Genomic DNA, 23,085 nt, shown 5'->3' on the forward strand with positions numbered 1-23,085 from the left:
AGCTGCTGAGCACGCCGAGCCTGTTTTTGGAACGCGGCAGTTAATTCGGTGTCTCTGAAGGTTGAAGAGCCTTTGAACAGCGATTATTTATGTCTTGGTGGTTCCAGTAAGGGGAGGATGAAAAGATTCTTGATAGGATGCAGGTGACATGTACATCCTCCGTGTCATTAGTACTGTCAATGGGAAACAGGAATATCTCTCTCTCTCTCTCTCTCTCTCTCTCTCTCTCTCTCTCTCTTTCTCTCTCTCTCTCTCTCTCTCTCCCCACTCAGCAAATGCAACACAGAACATTTAATTGAGACACATGTCAGCATCACTACTTTTTTTTATATCAGCAGTATTTGAATGAGCGAAGTTCTGTCAGCAGCTTTGCATCCTAATTCACTGAACTTGACAATTATAACTTTTTCCCCCCCAACCGTTCTCTTGTACATAAAAGCATGCATCACCAATTAGCTTCATTTCCTATCTTGCTCTCTCTCTTACTTTTTTATGCTTTGGAGCCTGAAAGCATATTACAAACGATTTCCATTATCCTGAAACAGCACTTTGAAGTTTCCAGATACGGAAAGTGAAAGAGAAAAAAACTCCACTTACACTAAAATGTTCAAAGTTGCTAAATACAGTGCAGCAGATTTAATTTTTATATTATCATCAAATTGCATTTATTTGTTTTTGTATTCTACTTTTCTGTTCACTGGAGTCGATCATGGAGTTGTGCATGTTGGACATTTATTATTAACCGAGGAGAATCTTAAGTTGAAATGATGGAGATAAAGTGCAGTGAAACTTTTTTACTTGTATCTACAAGTAAGTGCTTCAATATTTTCTAATATGTTTGACAGTGGTGAAAGAAATACACAAAGTATGTACTTAAGTTAAAGTACAGATACAGTAGGCTAATATATAACTCTAGTAAATATAAATGTGCTCCCTTTTAAACTTAAAAAGTCTAAGTACACAAGTATTTGCCTTTAAATGTGCTTAAGTATCCAAAGTACTATAATTTATGATAGCTAATGTCCTTTTATCATGTATGTCACAAGACTCTTTGCTTAATCAATTCAGTTTATGTGAAAAGACTTTAATGGTACTCTCAGCATACCAACCTAATTAATAGAATAATATTAATGAGTTAAACACTGATTAATACCTATTCAAATTATCATGAGCCCTAAACCTTCTTTTCAACTACTTAAATAAATTTTGTAAATAAGGCCACGGTGTTGTGGCAAGTTACAGTCAGGAGTTTCTTCTATCATTTATTTCTTTTAAAATGTTCTGCCTGCTGTTGAACAGATGCTGAACTGTATGTTGATGATAAATAGATACCACCAACCAGCAAACAAAACAAGTTCAAAACGGAGTGCACGCTCAAGCCTGATTGGTGGCTTGCTGCGTGTTTGAACAGTTGTGTTTATCCACTAATAAATAAAAAGTTACCTCAGATTTTTTGTTAAGTGAACAGTACGATATTTGATTTTAAAATAAAGTAAAGTCAAAGTAAAAGTAAAAGTGTTCCCAAAAAGAAAATACTTCAGTAAAGTAGAAATATGCCAAAAACCTACATAAGTACAGTAATGAATTACAATTACTTTGTTACTGTCCACGAGTGTTTACTTCAGGTTCGGTCACATGTGTACTAAATGCAATCCTTTCGCGTGCAGAACATCTGAGTTTGCTCAGGCACGTATAAAGTGGAGGACCGCAAGTTTGTTCAGTCTCCCCCTCGCACTTTGAGCATTTTTTAAAGTTTACACTTTAAAACTTAGAAGCATAAACAACAATGCCCTGGTGTAAAAAAGAAACTAGAGTTAGTGTAGTGTCATTGTGGCTACTAACCGGAAATAAGATTTGTTTTGTACATGCATGAAAAGCTAACGAATCAATAGCGCTAGCAACAGCCGCTAACCAGGAAGTGGCTAGAGGCTAATGCTAGTACTATGAATTCAAGATTCTTTATTTGTCACAAATGTATTATATGCAGGATCCAATTTAGCAATATAAAATGTTGAAACAAATAAAAAATCTTAAATCTTGCTAAATCTGGTAAGGGGCTAACGCTTGTGCTATTGTTTCTTTAGCGTTTTATGTCCAGCTTCAAGTATTACTCTTAAAAGGAAAAGATTCTGACAATTCTGCAAATTAAAAGAGTGAGTGAATATAGGATGGAAGAAATAAAGACATTTGTTAAAGTCTGCTGAAATAAGCAAAACAATAGATCATATCTTTAGAAAATTAAATATTAAATCTAAAACACACACACACACACACACACACACACACACACACACACACACACACACACACATACACACACACACACACACACACACACACACACACACACACTCACAGACACACACTTACATACACATCTGTTACCCAATGTGAACTATCTAATACATTTCTTTCCATTTATTTAATTTTATTTAATTGATTACTCAATTTAATCAATATAAAAATGTGTATTGCATTAATTAGATTTGTTATTTTTTTTATTAAATATTATAAATATTAATTTATATATATTCATTTTATGATTCTATATATTATTTTATATATTATATATTATTCATCACAAATATTAATAATAATAAACTGTGTTAAAAAAAAATTCCCCCAACCATACCGAAATGTATTCGAAAAGTGACTTAAAAACTGAGGTACGTACCGAAACATGAATTCTGTGTACCGTTAAACCCCTAATTAAAAAAAAAAAAAATATATATATATATATATATATATATATATATATATATATATATATATATATATATATATATATATATATATATATGTTGAAGTGCTAAATTTCTCTAAACCAACAACTAATTATAATTTTTTTATTAACATCACAACATCTTACATTTTAGCCATTATTATTTACTTTATCAGAGGTGTTGGTGGGAATGCCTCTACAACAAATCTTATCTTAAAACTTCTCTAATATTAAACTTTTTGCTAATTGTTTGTCTGAAAAAGATGTAAATAAATTAATCAGGAAGGAATCAATTTAAGAAATGCTGTTTCAGACATTTGACCATGCCATGACCTTGATCCTGTTTGAATAAGTTTTTAAATCAAATTAGCTGAGTACTATGACGTTTCAATATACATCCTTAACACATTCAAGCACTTATTGAAAATCTCAATCACTCATTCTTCTGGAAAAGATTTACTTACTACTCTATTTACTTTTTGAATAAATTTGTCTTTTAAAAAATCCCATTTAACCCATCCAGTGCAGTATTGATTGTTTTGAAACTACACAGTATGAACACACTGCCATCAGCTACTGTGAATGATACTAGTTACAAAAAACACTATGGGATGGAATATTGTTTTAAATAATGGGAACAAATACCTGGAAAACAAAGAATCAGGTAAGAATATGTATATAGGTGTAGAGTTATATGACTTTTTTCTGTTAACTAATACTATTGAGTTTTATCACTAATAATAATATAATGATGATAGCAATGCAATTTTTGCTATGCAAGGTCCTTCAGTATCATTAAGCATGAGACAAGAAAACACTTAAAAACATCTTTAAAGGTAACCCCCCAAACACACACACACACACACACACACACACACACACACACACACACACACACACACACACACACACACACACAAACAGCCTGCAGTAGCACATGGAGTCATTAATCTTGCTCATGTAAGGGAGGAAAGGGCCGACACGCCCGGCTAAACTACACAGAGACAGACAGAAAGAAAGAGGGAGAACAGCTGAAGAGAACAATAACACATTAGTCTTAACGAGACCACCCTGAATCTGTGTTTTTGTGTGTGTGTGTGTGTGTGTGTGTGCCTTCCTCTGCTCCTAGCTCATAAACCTTACACCGCTTGACTTTCCTCCTTGTAAGAGAAGAAAAATGAGGAGAGAGAAGCAGCTTCAAACAGCATCTATAAAACATTTGGACGCACAAATCTTATACTAATATGGTAATTGTGAAATTCATGTCTGCTCTATCAATCCTCATACTATTTATAAGTGTGTAATCAGGCTCGAGTTGCAACGGCTCAGAAGACATTTCTTCTACATTATGTACACGCTGATATAAGCTTTTTAAGTTTTATACGTTTTTATTATGTTTTTATTATTATTAATTTTTAAGTTTTTATAAGCTTTTTCTGTTAATTTTCTATCAAACATTTTAATAATTATTATTTTCTCACAATACACACAAGAATACTATCAAAGTAAATGTCCCTCTTTCTAGCTTTTTCCCAAACAATAATAGTAAACAGGTAAATGTTGTCACATTAACTCTTGGGAGTAGAATTGTGTCATTCTTGTTTATTTACCAGCTAATTATTCCTTGCCCAGGAGTCTTTATTCAACTATACATTTATTAAACACTATATAGGCAAAAGTACTGGCACATCTGACTTTTCCAGCTATAAGTGTTTCTTCCACAAACTATTACCATAATGTTGAAGGCACACAATTCTAAAGGATATCAGCTGATCCGCTGTGGCGACCCCTAAAGGGAGCAGCCGAAAGAAGTCTTTGGATGCAGTACTATTAAACTTTCCCTTCACTTCCACTTGGAGACCCAGCCCTATTCCAGCATAGCAACACAGTTTACATGGCTTGGAGTGGAATATCTTAAGTGGCCTGCTATAGAGTTCTGACCTCAACCCTAGTGGACACCTTTGGTATGAATTGGAACACAAACTTCACCCCTGAAAATGTCACACCCCACCTTAAATCAGTACATGACTTTTCTAATGCCCTTGCAGCTGAATGAGCACAAATCTCCACAAGCACTAAAAAATCTAGTGGAACATCTTTCCAGAAGTTATTATAACCGCAAATAGGAACTAAATGTGGAATGGGATGTTCAACAATTACACGAATCTCATGGTCAGGTGTCGACAAACTTTTGTCCATATAGTGTTTATATTGTATAATTCAAACACTGATGACTTTATAGCCTTTCCTCAAAACAAATGAGAACATTTTAATAAATACTGCCCTAAACCCCACATATAGACTTTTATCATGACAGATGCCCTCCTCTTTTATTTATTTATGATTTGTGGGCATGCATTTTAAGGTGAGCTACTTTTTAGGTTGGTCAATATGCTGATATAATATTAATATTATTAATATTTGCCAATTTCATGAGATTTTATCATTCTTATCCACAAATAATGATAGATACACATGTATCGACAAAACATTTTGAAAGGTTTATTTTTCAATGCTACTCTCCTTTTTTTTTTTTTTTTTAACCAACATTAGCTGCATTTTTACACCAAACTTTTAATAGAATCTCGAATGAAATTCTACTTTGTCTCAGCTCAATATCCAAATTATTCTATATTTATTATCCAATTATTCTATAGAATATTTAATATTCTAACAATATATATATATCACAATTTTTAAATTATTCTGTATTTTCAATATTCTGAGTTTAAATGCCAATTTGTTATGAATAAGGTGATGCAACACAACTTGAATTAAAAAAAAAAAAGTAAACAAATCCTCTTTCAGCTCTAAACTCTTTAATTTAATCCTTGATGAAAACAGAACATTGTTAGTGACGCTACATTTCGCTTTTGTATCACATATAGGCAACAATTACAAGGAAACAAATGTAAATGTTTGATTCGTAAATGTTATAAATTTAGATTTTTACAGTAATGGTATTTTATGTTGATTTATTTGAACTTAATTTGACATTTATTTTGCTAGCTGTGATCCACAGAACATTTAAAACTTTACAAAAAGAGGCCACATCAAAAATGGCTTTGTATTCACTATTTACGCTCACTACATAGACTATAGCATTTTCGCATTTACAATTACATTTACAGCATTTGGCACACGCCCCTAATCAATTTACAAATATCTTATTTATAAAACTGAGCAGTGGAGGGTTACCCGCCTTGCTCACATGCCCAAGAGCGGCAGTTTGGTGTTGCTCAGAATTGAAGTGAAATAAATATATATATATATATATATATATATATATATATATATATATATATATATATATATATATATATATATATATATATAAAATTATTTATTATTTATTTACTACACAGGACAGCCAGAGAAAACTCTAAACAATAAGTGTGCACTGAAAAATAATCACTAGTTACATGTAATGTCACCTTTTTATATTTCATTTTACAAAATGTGACATAATTCTGGACTTAAAAAATAAAATACGCTTTTTAAAAATGATACAATTTTCAGAGCCCTTTTACTTTATGAAGTGACAAAAAAAAAAATTGTGAAAGAAGATAGACATGAGATCTTAAATATTTCAATATGGATTTCTTTTCTTGCCTTTGAATACTGTATCTCTCACTCTCTCTATTTCTCACACACACACACACACACACACACACACAAACACACACACACACACACACAAACACACACACACACACACACACACACACACACACACACACACACACACACACACACACACACACACACACACACACACACAAAATCATACATGACTTTTTTCAACATTTTTGTAAGAAATCAAATTAGAAAACTTGTGGACAAAGTACATATCACAAACAGGGCTGCAAACTTTTGAAATCTAATATCCTTCGTGTAATTATATTATTTTACATTACTTTGACGTGTTTTCTAGGATAACGAAGGAAACATCCGCGAAAACAAACAGCTGTCTTGCTGGTATAAAGTACATTTCTTTTAACACATTTTTCCAGGAGTGTACAAACTTTTGCACTCATTCATTCACACCCTGCACAGATTCAAATTGCTTGAAAAAGGCAAATCTTCATACAGTATTCAGTATATCACTATATACTACTATCACTTCACTGTGCTATATGTCTTTCATACTTAGTGGTCTTTACAACAACAACAGCAACAAAAAAAGAAAAATATTGAGATGCTGAAATCAGGGCTGAGAAAAAATTGAACATTTTACAGAAAGAATAAAATGACATTATATATTTTTTCTTAAACAGGTACAAACAACAAAGTCTGTAGTATATGTATGCCATTTTTCAAAATGTCTTAACTGTAAATTGTTGGTTTAATAGTAAAAATAATAACAGAAAAAAAAATAGAAATACTAATCATAATTTTCTCAACAATTAAAATAATAATACTAGAGGTAGCAGCGGATTAGGATTTCTTCTTCCATGTTCTTCATGTCTTCCATGTTTCTTTTTTTTTTCTCGTAGTCTTTGAAGCCGAGTCACGTATTGCATGAAGGGAACCGGGTCTGATCCGTCTCTTCTTTACAGAATGAATGGAGCCGCACCAGAAGTGCTTTTTTCAAGTGGATTTCGAGTGGCAATAACACAGGATCAGCGTCGACAAGTCACTGTAGGCAATATAGGCACATATATATATATATATATATACTGTACATACATGCATACATATTACATACACTACACACACACACACACACACACACACACACACACACACACACACACACATACACACACACACACACACACACACATACATACATACATACATACATACACACACACACACACACACACACACACACACACACACACACACACACACACACACACACACACACACACACACACACAGGAGATCTGATTATCTCCCTTTCCTTCATTGTTCACAACACTTCATTTAACAGTCATAACCGTCTTAAGGGACTTCACATCATTTATAATTAAACTGGACCTCATGCAGAGATGCCTCACATGAGTTGCGTAATTTTCGGGTGAGAACATGTTTACAATGTATATTAGAGCACGAGCAATACTGTCATCCAAGAGGAAGAGAAAATAAAGTGAGAGATATAGCCCTTTCCTAGCCTGAAGTTCAGTCCAATCAAACCTCTTGCCCTTTTAAATACACATGCAAAGACACACGGAAAACATGGTTCCTGCTGTCTGTCAGTCTCAGCTTGGCCATGCCCGAGCCTGTGCAGCTTCCTTTTCTCTGTCTCGCTCTGTCTGCTTATGACTGGTAGAAATGGTGGTAGTGGTAGTGGTGCTCATGATGGTGATGGTGTTCGTGCCGCTGTACCACCTGCGCCAGGCCGCCTTCGTACAGCACAACGCTGGGTAGCTCCCTCACCTGCTCCTTCTCCACCGCCTGTCCTGAACTCACAACCGGCCCCGTCCCACGCCCTGGGGGGCCAGCCCCTCGTGCAGAAGGCCCCTCCCTGTGCCGCTGTTTGTGTCTCCGGTAAGGTGCAGAGATCTGATGTGGTGCTGCGTTGACAGGTGGAGCAAGAGGAGGAGCGGGGCCTCGCTTCATCACTCTGCTACAGGAAGGTTGGGCTTTGGGTGATCGTACGCCATGAGAGTGGTGAGTGGAGTCCTGGACTCGGGGGCGGAGACAGAGGCTGTCCTGCATGGCAGGGGTCTCATTTGAAATGGTGTGCGAGCGGCGATGGTGGTGGACCGGGTGGCTGTGTCCGTTCTCGGCCTCCTGAGAGCGCGAACGAGTCTGATTGGACGGCCGAGAAGTGTGATCGGGTTTGGGCGGCTCGGTAGTGGCCGCAGCTGAAAAGAACAAAAGGTATTTGAATTTGATAGAACTAATAGAATTACATGTGAAACAAAGCAAGTTATTGAAATAAGTGATTCATTAGTGAACTGCACAATCACGACTACGCAATTCACAAATAAATAATTCTTTTTTTTTTAGCTAGGATGAGATCAAAACAACATGATTATAAGAACTTTGTGCCACAGTGCTGCTGAAATCTTGATTCAGAAGGCGTTCTCTGACACTAGTTCCTGCTATAACATAAATGGGTTGTTTATATTAATGCGGTTTAGTTTTTAAGCAGCAGCTAATTCCCAGGGGATACCCACATGGAAAGAGAGGGGGAAAATGGTTGATGAGGGAATGACAGTTTATAGTTGCTATAAAGAGGCAGCTCAGTGGTTAAGAAGTTTTAGTTCCGATTTCAGATTTTGAGTTCAAATACTAGCTCCACTAAGATGCTGCTTCTGGGCCCTTGAGTCAGGCCCTTAACCCTTACCTGCTCAGTTGTATAAGTGATATAATTGTGAATTGATCTGGATAAGAGCATCTGCCAATTGCTGCAAAAATAAACTGGAAACAGGAACTCATTTTTCTCATGTATCTTGTATGTAATACATTGAATGTAACACTAAACCGTTCAACAATAAACTCCATGTCATTCAGTAATAAATTCAAATCTAATCTGAGGTCATTTGTAATCTGATGTACTTTGAGTTTGAAGGACAATTATACACTTCACAGAACTGTATATTTAGTTGTATTGATTATGATTTTTTATAAGAGCACCTCCACTGATAATTGCAGGTACAACAGGATCAGTTGTGAGAGTGATTATTGTAGGTGTTAAGTGAATTCGGTTATGGAAAATGTAATGAAATCCAACTTTGGACGTGGAGTATCGTGCTAACGAACCTGTCCCGAAGCGAGAGGAATAGTTCTCAATGCCTGCCAGGTCCAGATAATGATTCCTTCTTTCCAGGTTTTCATCTACGCAGTGTCTCTGGCAGCTCTGCTGTGTGTGATGGTCGCTGTGATGACGCCTACAGCGTTACACAACGACATGCAAAATACATGATACATACTACATACCACTAATTACAAATACACACAAAACTTATATACTTTCATAACTTATTTTATCTGTCTTTAAGATATTAATCAGATTTTAAAGATGTAACCATATCCTAGCTATAGAGGCCAGTTTTATTGTCAGGACAAGACTGATGGAAAACTCGGGAAGAGATGCACAGGCAGAGAACATCAGCATGCAGCGATTAGATAAAAAAAAGCAATTAGAATGCTGAAATGATCCTACCTCAGTAGGGCTCTGGACTTCTTGTCTGAGCTTTTATGCTCCTCAAAGCACTTTTCAGACTTCAGTCTGGGGTGTGTCATTTCTGATACTAAAAGAGAGAGAGAGAGAGAGAGAGAGAGAGAGAGAGAGAGAGAGAGAGAGAGAGAGAGAGAGAGAGTGGGTAGCATTAAATCAAAGAAAACAGTGTTGAGCTTCTCAGCATCACACACGTGCCGGCGCATGCACACACACACCACACATGCCTGCCAAAGAAAGAAACAATCCTTTGTTCCTTGACTTCTACTTTGAAGATTTATAAAAGAGGGAGAAAACAATGCTTCATTTATTCTATTTTCAACTGACGAAGCCAAACACACAAACACATGCACACATACACAAACACATACACAACCACACGCACTTCATTAATATAGCGGCATCTGATGCGGTTTGAAGACTCTGTTATCAAAGTCCAATGCTCAAATGCACAGTGCATATAAATAGCTCATAAGAACACACACTCTCTTTCAATTCAATAACTTTCATCCATCAAGTCTCACACGCACGCATTAAAAAAAAGAGCAGCAGACTCCCGGTACCTGCGTTGGCATGAGTGCCACTGCCATTCCTCCACCTCTGGCTGGCATCTGGTGAGACGGAGAGCTTCACACGAAGGGTTTTGCTGCTGCTGGGTGAGTGGTTAACTGAGGCGTCCACCACCTCATAGATCGTGTGCAGCAAACTAGTGATGTCCTTAAAAAAAAAACAAGAAGACATGGGGTTTGTCTAATCACACTAATCAGAGGTAGAAAGAGTATAAAAATATTTTACTCAAGTGAAAGTACTGTTACGGCAATAAAACTCCCAAAATCTACTTAAATAAAAGTAAAAAAAAGATTATTTAGAATTTACTCAGGGTAAAATTTACCTTTTTTTTGAACAGTGGGGGTGGGGTTGGGTGGGCGGTTCTAGTTCTTGTGTAGGGGATATAAATTTCAATTTAGTTTTTAAAATTGAAGGAACACCTTTACAAATTCAGGTGCAATAACAAAAAAAAGAACAAATAACACTACAGTCCATGACTTGAGTTTTCACTTTTGCGGGGAAAAAAAAAATCACCTGTTATAATGTAATTTATGATAATTAGAGGATTAGGTCTGCATCACCGGCTTCTGTCTTGTGGTTTCCACACATGCATTATTTTTATTTAGTTATGTTTTTAACTCAGTAACGGATATGCATTGAAATGTAGTTAAGTACAGTACTTCAAAAAACATACTTAGGTAAAAGTAAAATTACAGATTTTAAAAAGTAGAATTACACACAAAAAAAACCCCTACTCAATTACACTAACTCAAGTAAACGTAACTCGTTTCTTTCCACCTCTGACACTAATAGACAAAACAATAGTATCCCCTCAGACCTGTACAGAGTTGACAGGATGCCAACAGCCTGTTTAAACTTCTGCCCTCTGGAAAAGGCTACTGTAGTATGAGCTAAAAGCCTTCTAGACTCTGCAAGAGCTTTTTTCCCCACATGCCATCAGGCTACTCAAATCACTCTAACAATACAGAAAAACCCAATGACCTGTCACAACTCTGACTGCTGAACCGCACACTTCTGTTCAGTCTTGTCTTGTGCAATAACCAGACTAGTCATGTGCTATTAATTCACTCTCATCACTTGAGCACTTTATATTTATCACAGATAGTTCTTTTAAATTCATGCCACTTGTCCACTAAACCGAACGATGTGAACATTTATTGTGCAATAAGCCTGTGTTCCTGTGCAATATTTCTCATATTTCATATTTTCATGTCTATTGTGCAATCTATGTGTATTGATTTTGCTAGTTTGCCGTCTGTCTATTTGTCTCCTGTCTTTGTTGACTGTTTGCTGACTGATATACGAGGGGCTTTTAAATCACATTGGGACTTTTGAGTTTATAAAATAAAAGAACAAATTTCAAGGTACATTTCTGTTTTTAAATACTTCCCTGCTACATTGAAACACTTATCAAAGCATTTAACTAATGCCTGGAAAGACATAGAAAATTTGCCGAACTGTTCCCACAGAAAGATTTGTCTCTTGTGCAATTTTATGACAAGTTATGCTGTGATTCGGACGTTCCATCAAATGTCTTTCTGCGACCGAGCGTCTCATCAGCGTTCTGAGCCTGAAGTCTTCTGAAGTTATTCATGGGTTTTATGCCTTCATTCACAAGTAACTTCATTATCACACGCTGTTTCATGTGTGCAACAACACATCGTTTATCTGTAATAAATGGACATTCGGTGCAACCCAGATGAGGATGTGGTTCCCTCTTGAGTCTGGTTCCTCTCAGGGTTTCTTCCTTATGCCATCGCGGGGAGTTTTTCCTTGCCACAGTTCCCACCAACTCACTTATTAGAGACAACTTTACACTTATAAAGAACATCAAAGCTGCTTTGAGACAACATTCATTGTTAAAAGTTCTATACTAATAAAAATGAATTGAATTGAATTGTTGTCCGCCATCTTGATTAACGGTCTCTGGACTGGCCCGTGACAATGAAAAATTTGATTTTGACACAGTTTGCCTCGAATGCCCCTCCGATGTTAAAACTACACAGTGGAGCATTTAGAGAAAACCGATTTCATGCTGCTTTGCTCCCTGTTGCCTGGCTGAATTACAATAAAGTTCACTTTGACTTGACAATCGACTTTGAATAGTGCGAGGAAGGGTTCTGTTAGAGGAAAATAATTAACAGCGCAGTGTTGTGATGCGGCCTGTTGCGAAGGCTAAGTTACTGTGAACACCTAAAATTGGAATCATCTCCAATAACAGCAACATCCTGAAGTGTTTTATTGCTTTTATACTATAGGAATGTACTCCATTAGACATTTAAGCTACCATATTTTCATTCATATACAATTGCAAGTTGGACTGAAGAGAATTATTAAACCTGACTGTTACAAATCATTGATGCTAAAGACTCATATAATAAACATTAAATAATGAAAATGGCTCCTTAGCAAAAGCGACGCTGTATTAAATATAAAACATTTTAACAGCGTGTTTTATTTATTCGATTTTTTTCTATGATAACAATAACTAGTACACAATATGTATGATAAAAGTATGATCATTATTACAACCCTGGGAATCAATAAGTAGTTACTAGATAAAATCTGCAATGCTCTGATGCACTAAAACTTTGACGGTGTAAAGTGTTGATTTAGCAGAATATTTACAGAATTGGGACACAGCAGTGACACCTTGTGGAACAGCGACATACCAATACAGAGTTAGGTGTATGTATGAAAAACCTTTAAATAACACATTATGTTCATTCAATCCTTCAGACTTTTGTGTGTGTGTGTGTGTGTGTGTGTGTGTGTGTGTGTGTGTGTGTGTGTGTGTGTACATGCCTTACCTCTCTTGTGACTTTGCCATTGTTGTCAAAGTCGTACAGAGTGAAGGTCCACTCCTGCCTGTTGTCCTCCTCCACCGACACAGCACACTCCAACTCCTGATCATGAAAAATAATCTCGATCAATAATCAATACGTCTGCACTACACAGTTTTTGAGTTGAGTTTCCCCTCAACGAGCACCCGTTCTACCCAGTACTTTTCCGTTTGCTGATAGGTCGATGCAAATGCTGCAGAAGCAGGATAGACAGTGAAGCTGTACACCAAGGCCTAGGATTAACATTTAAACTCGCAAACTCTATCTGATTAACATCAGCCTTAAATGACTGACAAGCTGTCCACATGTTTTAGTGTGCTCATTTACCCACAACTCAGCAAAGAGAACAACAAAACGGTATAAGATACAGGTAACGGTGGGACAGTTCACTAATAATGACCAAAATTTAAAAAAAGACATTTATAAACCTGTTGCATTTTCAATATACAGTAGGGTATCAAAGATGATCTAACACAGTGGTCCCCAAACTTTTTTGCACCATGGATCGTTTTAATGTCTTTATTACGGACCGGTCTTTAAGGTGTGTCGGATAAATACAACGAAATAAAATGATACGACCGGCATAAAAACTCATTTTTATTTCTAATATAATAATAAACATGAACCCACTTTGTTCTTTTTTGTTCATATTGCTCACTTGGGGGTTTTAATTTAGCGGTAATGTATTATGTGTTAGTGGCCGGAGCAGTTCCTTTAAGAAGGTAGTGGATGGAGGTAAGACGTGACCGAGGCATCTTGACATGCATCAAGAGTGAGTCATAGACAGATGTGGCGGAGACAATCCGGTAATTTTTTTAAATAAAACCGTTCAGAATCAGATAATAAATAAAACTGAAATAATGTAATATATGTATTCTTTTTGTGCGGCCTGGTACCAATTGACTCCGGTGCCAGTCCGCGTTGGGGATCACTGATCTAACACATTTCACAGTTTGACAATCATGTCTGTGTGTGTGTGTGTGTGTGTGTGTGTGTGTGTGTGTGTGTGTGTGTGTGTGTGTGTGTGTGTGTGTGTGTGTGTGTGTCCACTTTGTTTTTTCGGTTGCATAGATCAGTCTTGCCAGGAGAAGCAGGTATTCAAAATCCCCTCCTTGACTAAACACATCTGTTTTTTGTCATCTAAACAACACACTGTTACACACCATATTAGGCGCAGACTAGGCAGCACTACTTTATGTGGACACGTGTGAACCTCACCTCAAATTGTAGTTGTTTGTGTGGTGCGGCTGCAGAGTTTATCTTGTCCATCATCTTCTCTTCTCCACTGAAGCTGTCAATCTTCTCTGGAGGCAGGGCTACTGCAGAGGGAACAAACAGCAAACAGAAAGCTGTCAAAGCTAATTCAGAAACAGGAATTAATCAACAGAAATCATAGAGAGTTTAGTGGGGCTCTTTTGTGTGGATGTTTGTGGTTTTACCGCAGCCGATGGGATTTTAACAGTCAAAGGGCAGATAGTAGAAAACTTTCCATGCACACTTTTTTTATGAATAACTGTTAATAACAGGGTTTTCTCAGAATCTACCATTCCTATTGCTTACATTTTTCCAAAGAAAGCAGTCATTGTTTTTATGGAAATAAGCTGTAAAGTACTATAGTGCGATCTATAATATTTTACAAAAATAAAGCGAGCTGTTCACTGTAAAAACCAATTTGGGAATCCGCTTTAAGGTACAGTGCTACAGTATGACTCGAATTTTGAGGCTGATAAAAAGCCATGCAGACAGAATAGATGGTACACTGTTTAGAAAAAGTCTATCTGATCTATCTGAAAAGTCGCCTGATCATAAGATTCTTATGGGCTTTTACATTTTCTTAAAAGCACATACGGCACTTTTGATTTGAACACCCTATTGCACAATTAATCCCAATTTCCACAATTTCAGAAGATGTTTCACTAGATTTTGGAGTGTGCATGTGGAGATTTGTGCTCATTCAGCTACAAGGACTTTTGCAGTGTGAGGAGCCCTGAGGTGCAGTGTTCAGTGTTCCAAGTCTTTCAGGGTTGAGGTCAGAGCTCCATTGCAGGCAACTCAAGATCTTTTACATATCTACATAGGGCTGGCTTTGTGCATAGGGGCATTGTCATCCTGGAACAGGTTTGGGTCTCCTAGTTCAAGTGAATATGAAACTTAATTTTACCACATTCAAAGCAAATACAATTGTGTCCCTCCAACTTTGTGGTAACAGTTTGGAAAGTCACTTTTGTTAAAATAATGCATACCAAGGACCTCTTCTACTCTCGGGCACTTAAAACAAAAGTCAATTCAGTCACTTTCATAAAAGCTGAAAGCAAACCTCAAAAAAACTCAAAGATATTGTGAAGTGTCCTATATTTAGAGGTTGTAATCAATATGTTGTCTGGCAAACCAAAGTAATTAATAGGTCATGAATAAATCTTACAACATCAAAAACATAAATAGACACATGAACTAATCATCACAGAATGTGTTTGTAAGGAATTTATAGAATTATATTTTATAAGGGTGGACTTTCTGCGAAAGAAGGTAGAGGTGGCAGGCGGAAGGTGGAAGTTTTCCCATGATTATTTCAGTTTGTATGTGGAGCTGAGAAAGAAGATGCTGAGTCAATGCACCCTGTCCCCTGTCACCTGTCCCCTGATGAACTTTAGAGAACAGAATCCTGTCTTTATTATATTTAATAATGAGAAAAAAAGCTTTGTGCACTGTGGAATCATCGATGCTCACTATAAACCAACATGAAATAATTAAGCAATGTGCTAATTCCTATATTTGGACACTGACACGTCTATGCGCTCTGACACGCATGGATCTAAAACTGTGCACAGACAGCCACTGCGTCCTGCACTCTAAATCCTCCCCCTGCCCCCAATCCCCACGCTTTGAAGTTCCATTCTCAAACCATTTGGCCGAGGATCAGTCCGTCTGCTAAACAGAATATCTAATTAATTAAGCAAAGTCAAATCTAAAACTGTGTTTGTTGTGCCAGCCAATGGATCAACACATACAACAGTGTCTCTCTCTCTCTCTCTCTCTCTCTCTCTCTCTCTCTCTCTCTCTCTCTCTCTCTCTCTCTTTCACACACACACACACACACACACACACACACACACACACACACACACACACACACACTCTCTCTCTCTCTCTCTCTCTCTCTCTCTCTCTCTCTCTCTCTCTCGCTCTCTTTCTCTCTGTCTCTTTCTTTCTTCTTTTTCTTCTTCTCTCTCTTCTGCTGATCAGTTCAGATCAAAGAGGACCTGTCCTGTCCCTCATCAGAGAAAACAGCGTGATAAAGGGAATGAAAGAGAGAGAGAGAGAAAGGATAGTGCTGGAGAATGAAAGAAATCGTCCCGGGGAGCTTTTACAGACTTGTTTTGAGGGAAATAGCGACGGCTCTGGGCTTTTGATCACGACGACATACTCAAAGGCAACATTGTGAGCTAGGGCAGAAATCTGCCTGTGCACCCTACATGTTTCATAGATTCTTATCTGGAGGGTTATAAGAGTAATAAGTGGCATGAAGGGGTTACTGTAGCAACACACTCACACACACACATACACACACACACACACACATGCACACACACACACGCACACACTCTCGACAAGTTCACAATTTGTTCCTATTGGCAGACTCGGCTCGAACAGAGCAAACATCAGACCACCTACTGTGTTTATGCTGCACAGGACACTGTAAGCATGTTGTGAACTCATATAACACCCATGCAGACACAGACACAGACACACACACACACACACACAAACACACACACCTACCCCAAAGGACATACCATCCAGCCATCGTCCTGCCTGCTGTGAATTTCAGAAAAGCTCTGATCTCACGGTAAAACTCAGAACATTCTGAGAAACCCACTATCATATGCCTTTTTCTGTCTTCTTTCCCAATCATTGGCTTTTTGTGTTTGTCCTTATGACCCTTTAACCCCTTTATTCCCATGTTCTTTTTTGCACAAATACATATAATATATATTTTAAAAAGTAAAATTAAATTAAAAGTACCTTCAATGTTCCTAAGAAATTGACTTTTAATTAAACAACAAATAAAAAAGACATCCATACATTTTGATAAAATGTAACAAAATTTTAACTAAAAAGTGTCAGGATCTTTCGGGCACACGGGGCGCACTTCCAGTTTTGCGGCACGCACTTCCGGGTCGGCGGCCATCTTGCCGTTTTTCCTGCGCCACCCAGTATATAAGGACATCTGGACTTTAGCTCAGGGCTAGATTATTTCGCTGGATTTATTGCCCCTGAGAATACTCTGCTCTGGATCCTGATCCTGATCTGGATACTGAGCCTGACCCTTGTTCTGCTCTGTTCTGGTTTGTACTTTGGACTGTTTTCGGCTTTTGTGTTTTTGCTTTGCCGTATATTGGTCTGTTTGCCGGTTTTTGTTTTTTGCCTTGCCCCATTGCTCAGTTTTCCTTTTTATTAAAGCTTGTATTTTTCTTACCCCCTGTCGCATCCTGCATTTGGGTCCTTCCTCACTCACCCAATCACCCGTAATCCCCTGACAGAATAATCTGGCCTTGCATCGTGTCCCGCCTTTCTTTGACAAAAAGCCTTAATGAAGAATGCAAAGTGATATAAATAAGCAATTTGACTCAAAATTACTAAACTCCAACTAGAGAAAACAAATAAACAACAATAAATGCTCTACTCAGCTTCCTATTCTGAACATCAACCCAAAGTTGATCATATGAATTCATGGCACATGGCTGTTTACAGTCTTGGCTCACTTGTAATGGCTCACTTGTTTCAAAGTAAAAAAAAATCCTGTCTATTTTTTCTTTTACCAAACTTCATTTCAGAGATTAGACATCTGAAAGCAACATGTATTGCTGTAGTGTATTTAAAGATTTCTGACAGTTTATGTTTGAAATGCTGAATATGCAATTCATATGGCCTTGTCCTCTCTTCATCTCGGTTCAGCATTGAAATCTACCATGTAGCTACAATGCTATGAGTCACGAGACTGCACATGTGCTGAAACGCTAAAGGCGTATAAAGCAATGTGAGCTTTGAAACCGGCTACGGTAGTGATTCTTATCAGCACACAGAGTGAACACCTCCTCTACTTTCACATCTCACATCACATGTTACCGCCGCATTTGTACCTGCATGCTGTCTCTGGTTAAGGGACCGTTTTGTGGCACACGACCTCAACTTTACAACAAACACACAACACCCAAGACATTGTGCATTGGAGCCCATGGGACTGAAAAAGGCATAATGGAGGGAACAATCTTCATTCAAAGTGAGAGAGAGAGCGAGAAAAAGTGAGTGACTTAAAAGTGAGTGGAAAAAGTCAAAATGCAATGAACATTGCACACAGAAAGAGGAAATGCAAACAGAGAGAGAGAGAGAGAGAGAGAGAGAGAGAGAGAGAGAGAGAGAGAGAGAGAGAGAGAGAGAAGAATAGGGATTATTTTGTCTATGGGTCCAACAGAAGGGTCAAAATTTAAAGAACAAAAATATGTACAGAAAGAGAGAATGCAGAACGAGAAAGGTAGAGACAGAGAGAGAGACGAGTATGTGAGGTGTTTACCTTCTAAACGATAGTGCTCATCACTAATACCCTCAGCACAAGCGTCCTTCAAAGGGTCCTAAAAAACAGAAAAAGGACAGAAACATGGCTTTTACTTTAGAAGAAGGAGCCTATATTTTTCACATATATACATTACAGCATTGCAAAATCCTTTTTGTGCATTTTATTAGATAAAGTCTTGGATTTATTTCTTTGCTTCTTCAATTTACCACTATTTTTATTTAAAGCTTTAAATACATTTTCAAACATAAAAATTACTTTGTATTGTTTCCATTAAAGCAAAATAATGGCAAACTTTTTTGCTACTTTCTAATTTACACTTAAAATTATAATAATGTTGATCATTTCTATAGCAACAACATGGGGAACTTGACGGATAAACGGATAAAAAAGGATAATTGTTAAAATAGTGAAGTTTTCATTTAAATGGTATATTTTGCATATATGGAAGGAGTCTCCAGTGTCAGCAGTTTCAGTGTCCGCAATCACAGGAAAAGCTATAATTAATCACTTTGCTCCCATGGAAATTCTTCAGCTGAGAAACTGCACTAAGCTCTATGATGAAATGGTTTACATGTGCTGGAGGGGAAGATCTTGAGTAGCCTGTTATAGAGCTCTGACCTTAACCCTATTGAGCACAATAAGCCACTTCTTATGAGGGAAAAAAACAGTCATTCAGAACCTTCTTCTCCACCCTGCTCTTTCATTGATTCTTTTTATATACCATGTCATGTTTTCTTCCTTACATAAATAAAATCATCCTAAAACTATCCTAAAACCTTACTTTTGTTTTAGCTTTCAGTAAGTTTTGTCGTACCTGAAAGCACCCTGAACAAGCTCTAATATTCTAATTGTGTTGTATGTTTTGTCTTACACATATCGTGAGTGAGCAGAGAAATTGATGTTTGAGGTTTGCCTATGAATGTTTCTTCTTTTAAGTTGTCAAATGGAGTCATTTGTTTCTGTCCAGCCTGTACCATGACACACAGGGGAAAAAAACACTGAGATGAAAGGATTAAAAAGAGGAGTGTAAGATGATAGCTGGAGCGTGTGAAGCACATGAGAAGTCGTCTGCCACATCTGCTAATGGTGGAACAGGATAGCACGTAGCGACCCTTAAAACAGATCCAGTATCGATCTATTTCTATTCTACTAACACATGCTGGCCGTCAAATGGTTTTGAGCAGCAGCAGGTCATGTTTATTACAGTTTTATTAGAGAGAAGGTATTAGAATCTCATTGGTCAGAAGGTGTTGATTAATTCGCTGACTTTGCCTGTCATTCTGGTTATGGTTCAAATTGTAGGTTTATATAACCATTTCTCCTAATACTTTCATTAACAGCTCCTACATAAGTATATGGCAGACACTCAAAATAACCTAAAGCTAAAAATAAACAGAAAAAAAGTGCTTTATTTTAACAGTTATTTCAGAAGGTCAAGGTAGTAAATCATTGTTAATATTATCGTATATAATTGCTACAGACTGTATAAAATGATAAAGAAAACATTTCAATAAGGAAAATTTGTAAACCTGATAAACAGCTCTTCCTCAGATCTTACTATAAATGGGTTCTTAATAAAATATCCTGTATACTTGAAGAATAAACGATAAATGTGTGCTTTCTTTCTGAATAAATTAGAACAATATCAATGCCATTTTTAATAACATTGTCTCAATTCATTAAGATAAAATGAAATTTCTCATTTCACCTACACATATTTGTTGGTTTGATTTTCTGTTCACCTTAATATTATTTAAAGTGAAATTACTAAAATAAAAATGCCTAAACATTAAACATTCAAAAACCTGTATACACTCGCTGTATTTTTATCCACATCTGTATTTCATATATTTTTTTATTTATATTCCATTCCTTCTGCTCTCATGATATTGGATATTGATATTGGATATCTGTCAGTAGATCCCATTGGCTGTACATTTTTTCCATCACCACTGTGATTTATGACTGGCTGATATGGATCTATTAAACTAAACGCATACACAGTAGGTGGAAGGATGCGTTTAGAATGGCAGCCACTCTGCGACTGAAGAAAAACTTCTGCACAGATCATATCAAAAACCATTTCAACTCAAGTGTCAGCATCACATGACCTGTGGAGAACAGCCCAATCCCACTTCCCGTCCATTACCCCTCAAAAAACACTCCTGTTTCTTCCCAAACACACACACACACACACACACACACACACACACACACACACACACACACACACACACACACAGAGGCTGTAGTGGAGCATGCAAGCGAGTCAGGGTGGAATGCACTAATTGCTTGTTGTGCTGTATGATGGATGGAGGTGTATTATTAGTCCGAGTTTCTCTCTCTGCTTTCTTCTTCTTTTCAAGCCTGATATAGCTTTCACACTCTCGGGACATTCTTCCACAGTATTTTTACTTACATCTACCTCTCGCTGATTGACATGTTACTAGCTTGGCAGGGTAATCGGGGTGTTTCAGTCCTGAGTGTGAACACATACACTATAGAGCAAGAAGACAGCAAGACCGAATGGCAGAATATAAAACTCTTAATGCAACAATCTATTTGTTTAAGCAATAATTTACAAATAAATCCAATTACTTGGCATGGGATACATTTTTCCTTTTAAAGTATTTAAATGTGTAAGACGTGTGGGTAAACTTGCGTAAAACTTTTTTACAGATTGCAGATTTAATGTTGTTCCATTCAGTTTTCAAACTGTTCATGAGTGGATAAAAACTTGTTGTGAAGACGAACTTGTGTTAAATTTTACACACGACATATAAATCATTATCACAATTTTATCTTTAATAATAATAATAAAATTGTATTTATAGAGCACGTTACAACAGCCAAAATTTTGTTGTCTTTTATTGTTTTTACTGGAAAGTGCCTTGTGCTCCAACAATTATTTGTTGTTAAGATTATTAAAATCTTAATATTTTGACATTTTGGTCTATTGCATGCTAATATTGTATTGTATTGTATTGTATTGTATTGTATTGTAATAATCTTTTGGTATGCAAATATATGTAAATATGTACAGTAGGTATATATGTAAGTAGGTAGGCATGTATATATGTATTCAGGTAGGAAACTGTCTAAGGACGTTAGGAACTTAGTAAATATGTAACTAATTATGTATGCATACATTTATCATATACAGTTAATATCAACTGTCTACAAAAGTAAATATGCAAGTGGATTCTGTCAGTATTTATGTATGTACATATAAATGGATATATGTAGATATGTAGTATGTCTGTAAGTATAATTGCATCCAATTATGTAAGAAAGCATGTGTATAAGTATACATTTTACAGCACGGTGCAAAGGCCCTGCCCACATATGACAAACTACAAATAACATAATTAACCCTTTCTTGTGAGTGAACAGAATAGCAAAGAATATAAAATTTTACTGACATTAGCTATGCTAGCGAGTACAGTTAAAGTTAAAGTTCAGGTTTACCTTCAACAAAATGAACCCTGTACATAAAAGGCATTCATTTGAAAAATCTACTAATCTATAAACAAGTTTACTTATAAACATTACTCATGAAGTAAGAAACATTCTAATGAAGCGGTTAGCAACTTACACACAGTGAATTACGTCTCTGACTTATTAAGACACCTACAAGGTGTGCTAATAAGGTAAGTGTTTATAAAAGTGGTCAGTAAAAGTAACACCCAGCTTCAGACTTCTTCCTCAGACATGGTTTAAACTCCCTATTGCCTAGTAGCATGTAGCTAAGTTTAGCATCGACCACCCAGACTTACAGAGACAGACTAAACCCAGTCTCACACATACATATACAGAATGCTGATGGTTTATAACCTCCAAACGTTTCCATGTGGTCCAGATCTGTTCGTTTCAGAAGTGGCTCAATATTTTTAGTATGCCGTACGTATATATTTGCCATGTGTCTGTAAAGGTACAGTGATGTTTGATGTACTTCTCCGTGTCACTGGCTAATAAAAGCGCTCCCAGACGGTTGTATACATAAAAACTCTAAACCTCAAGATTCAATGAGAGAGTTTGGAGTTTGTGAATGCTGAATCAAAATCTTTCCCATGTGCTTTTGTATCCCACTAAAGAACCCTTCGGTGGGGCGACACAACAATAACTGGCCCTTTCTAATTGAACTGAGGGCTTTGCTGTGGCACAATCCCGCCGAGCAAAACCCTCAAGGATGCCGAGTGTGTACTCATTAACCGGCGTCAGCATATTCATTGGAGCTGAC

The 23,085-nt window shown here is 36.8% G+C and overlaps 1 protein-coding gene across 1 annotated transcript in view; it reads right to left on the reverse strand.

Annotated features, from left to right (window-relative positions):
* Window positions 1–6,234: 6,234 nt before the first annotated feature.
* The window catches only part of nkd1 (NKD inhibitor of WNT signaling pathway 1), a 37,887-nt gene continuing 21,036 nt past the window's right edge, over window positions 6,235–23,085 (reverse strand). Inside the window, exons 4-10 of the mRNA XM_083550916.1 lie at window positions 18,843–18,900; window positions 14,489–14,589; window positions 13,238–13,333; window positions 10,421–10,574; window positions 9,843–9,930; window positions 9,440–9,567; window positions 6,235–8,538 (exon numbers count right to left, since the gene is read on the reverse strand). Coding sequence (XP_083407042.1) covers window positions 7,988–8,538; window positions 9,440–9,567; window positions 9,843–9,930; window positions 10,421–10,574; window positions 13,238–13,333; window positions 14,489–14,589; window positions 18,843–18,900 — 1,176 coding nt within the window. The 3' untranslated portion in view covers window positions 6,235–7,987. The remainder of the gene's footprint in view (window positions 8,539–9,439; window positions 9,568–9,842; window positions 9,931–10,420; window positions 10,575–13,237; window positions 13,334–14,488; window positions 14,590–18,842; window positions 18,901–23,085) is intronic.

Source organism: Silurus aristotelis (genome assembly GCF_946808225.1).
Source record: "Silurus aristotelis genome assembly, chromosome: 9".
Lineage (NCBI taxonomy): Eukaryota > Metazoa > Chordata > Actinopteri > Siluriformes > Siluridae > Silurus > Silurus aristotelis.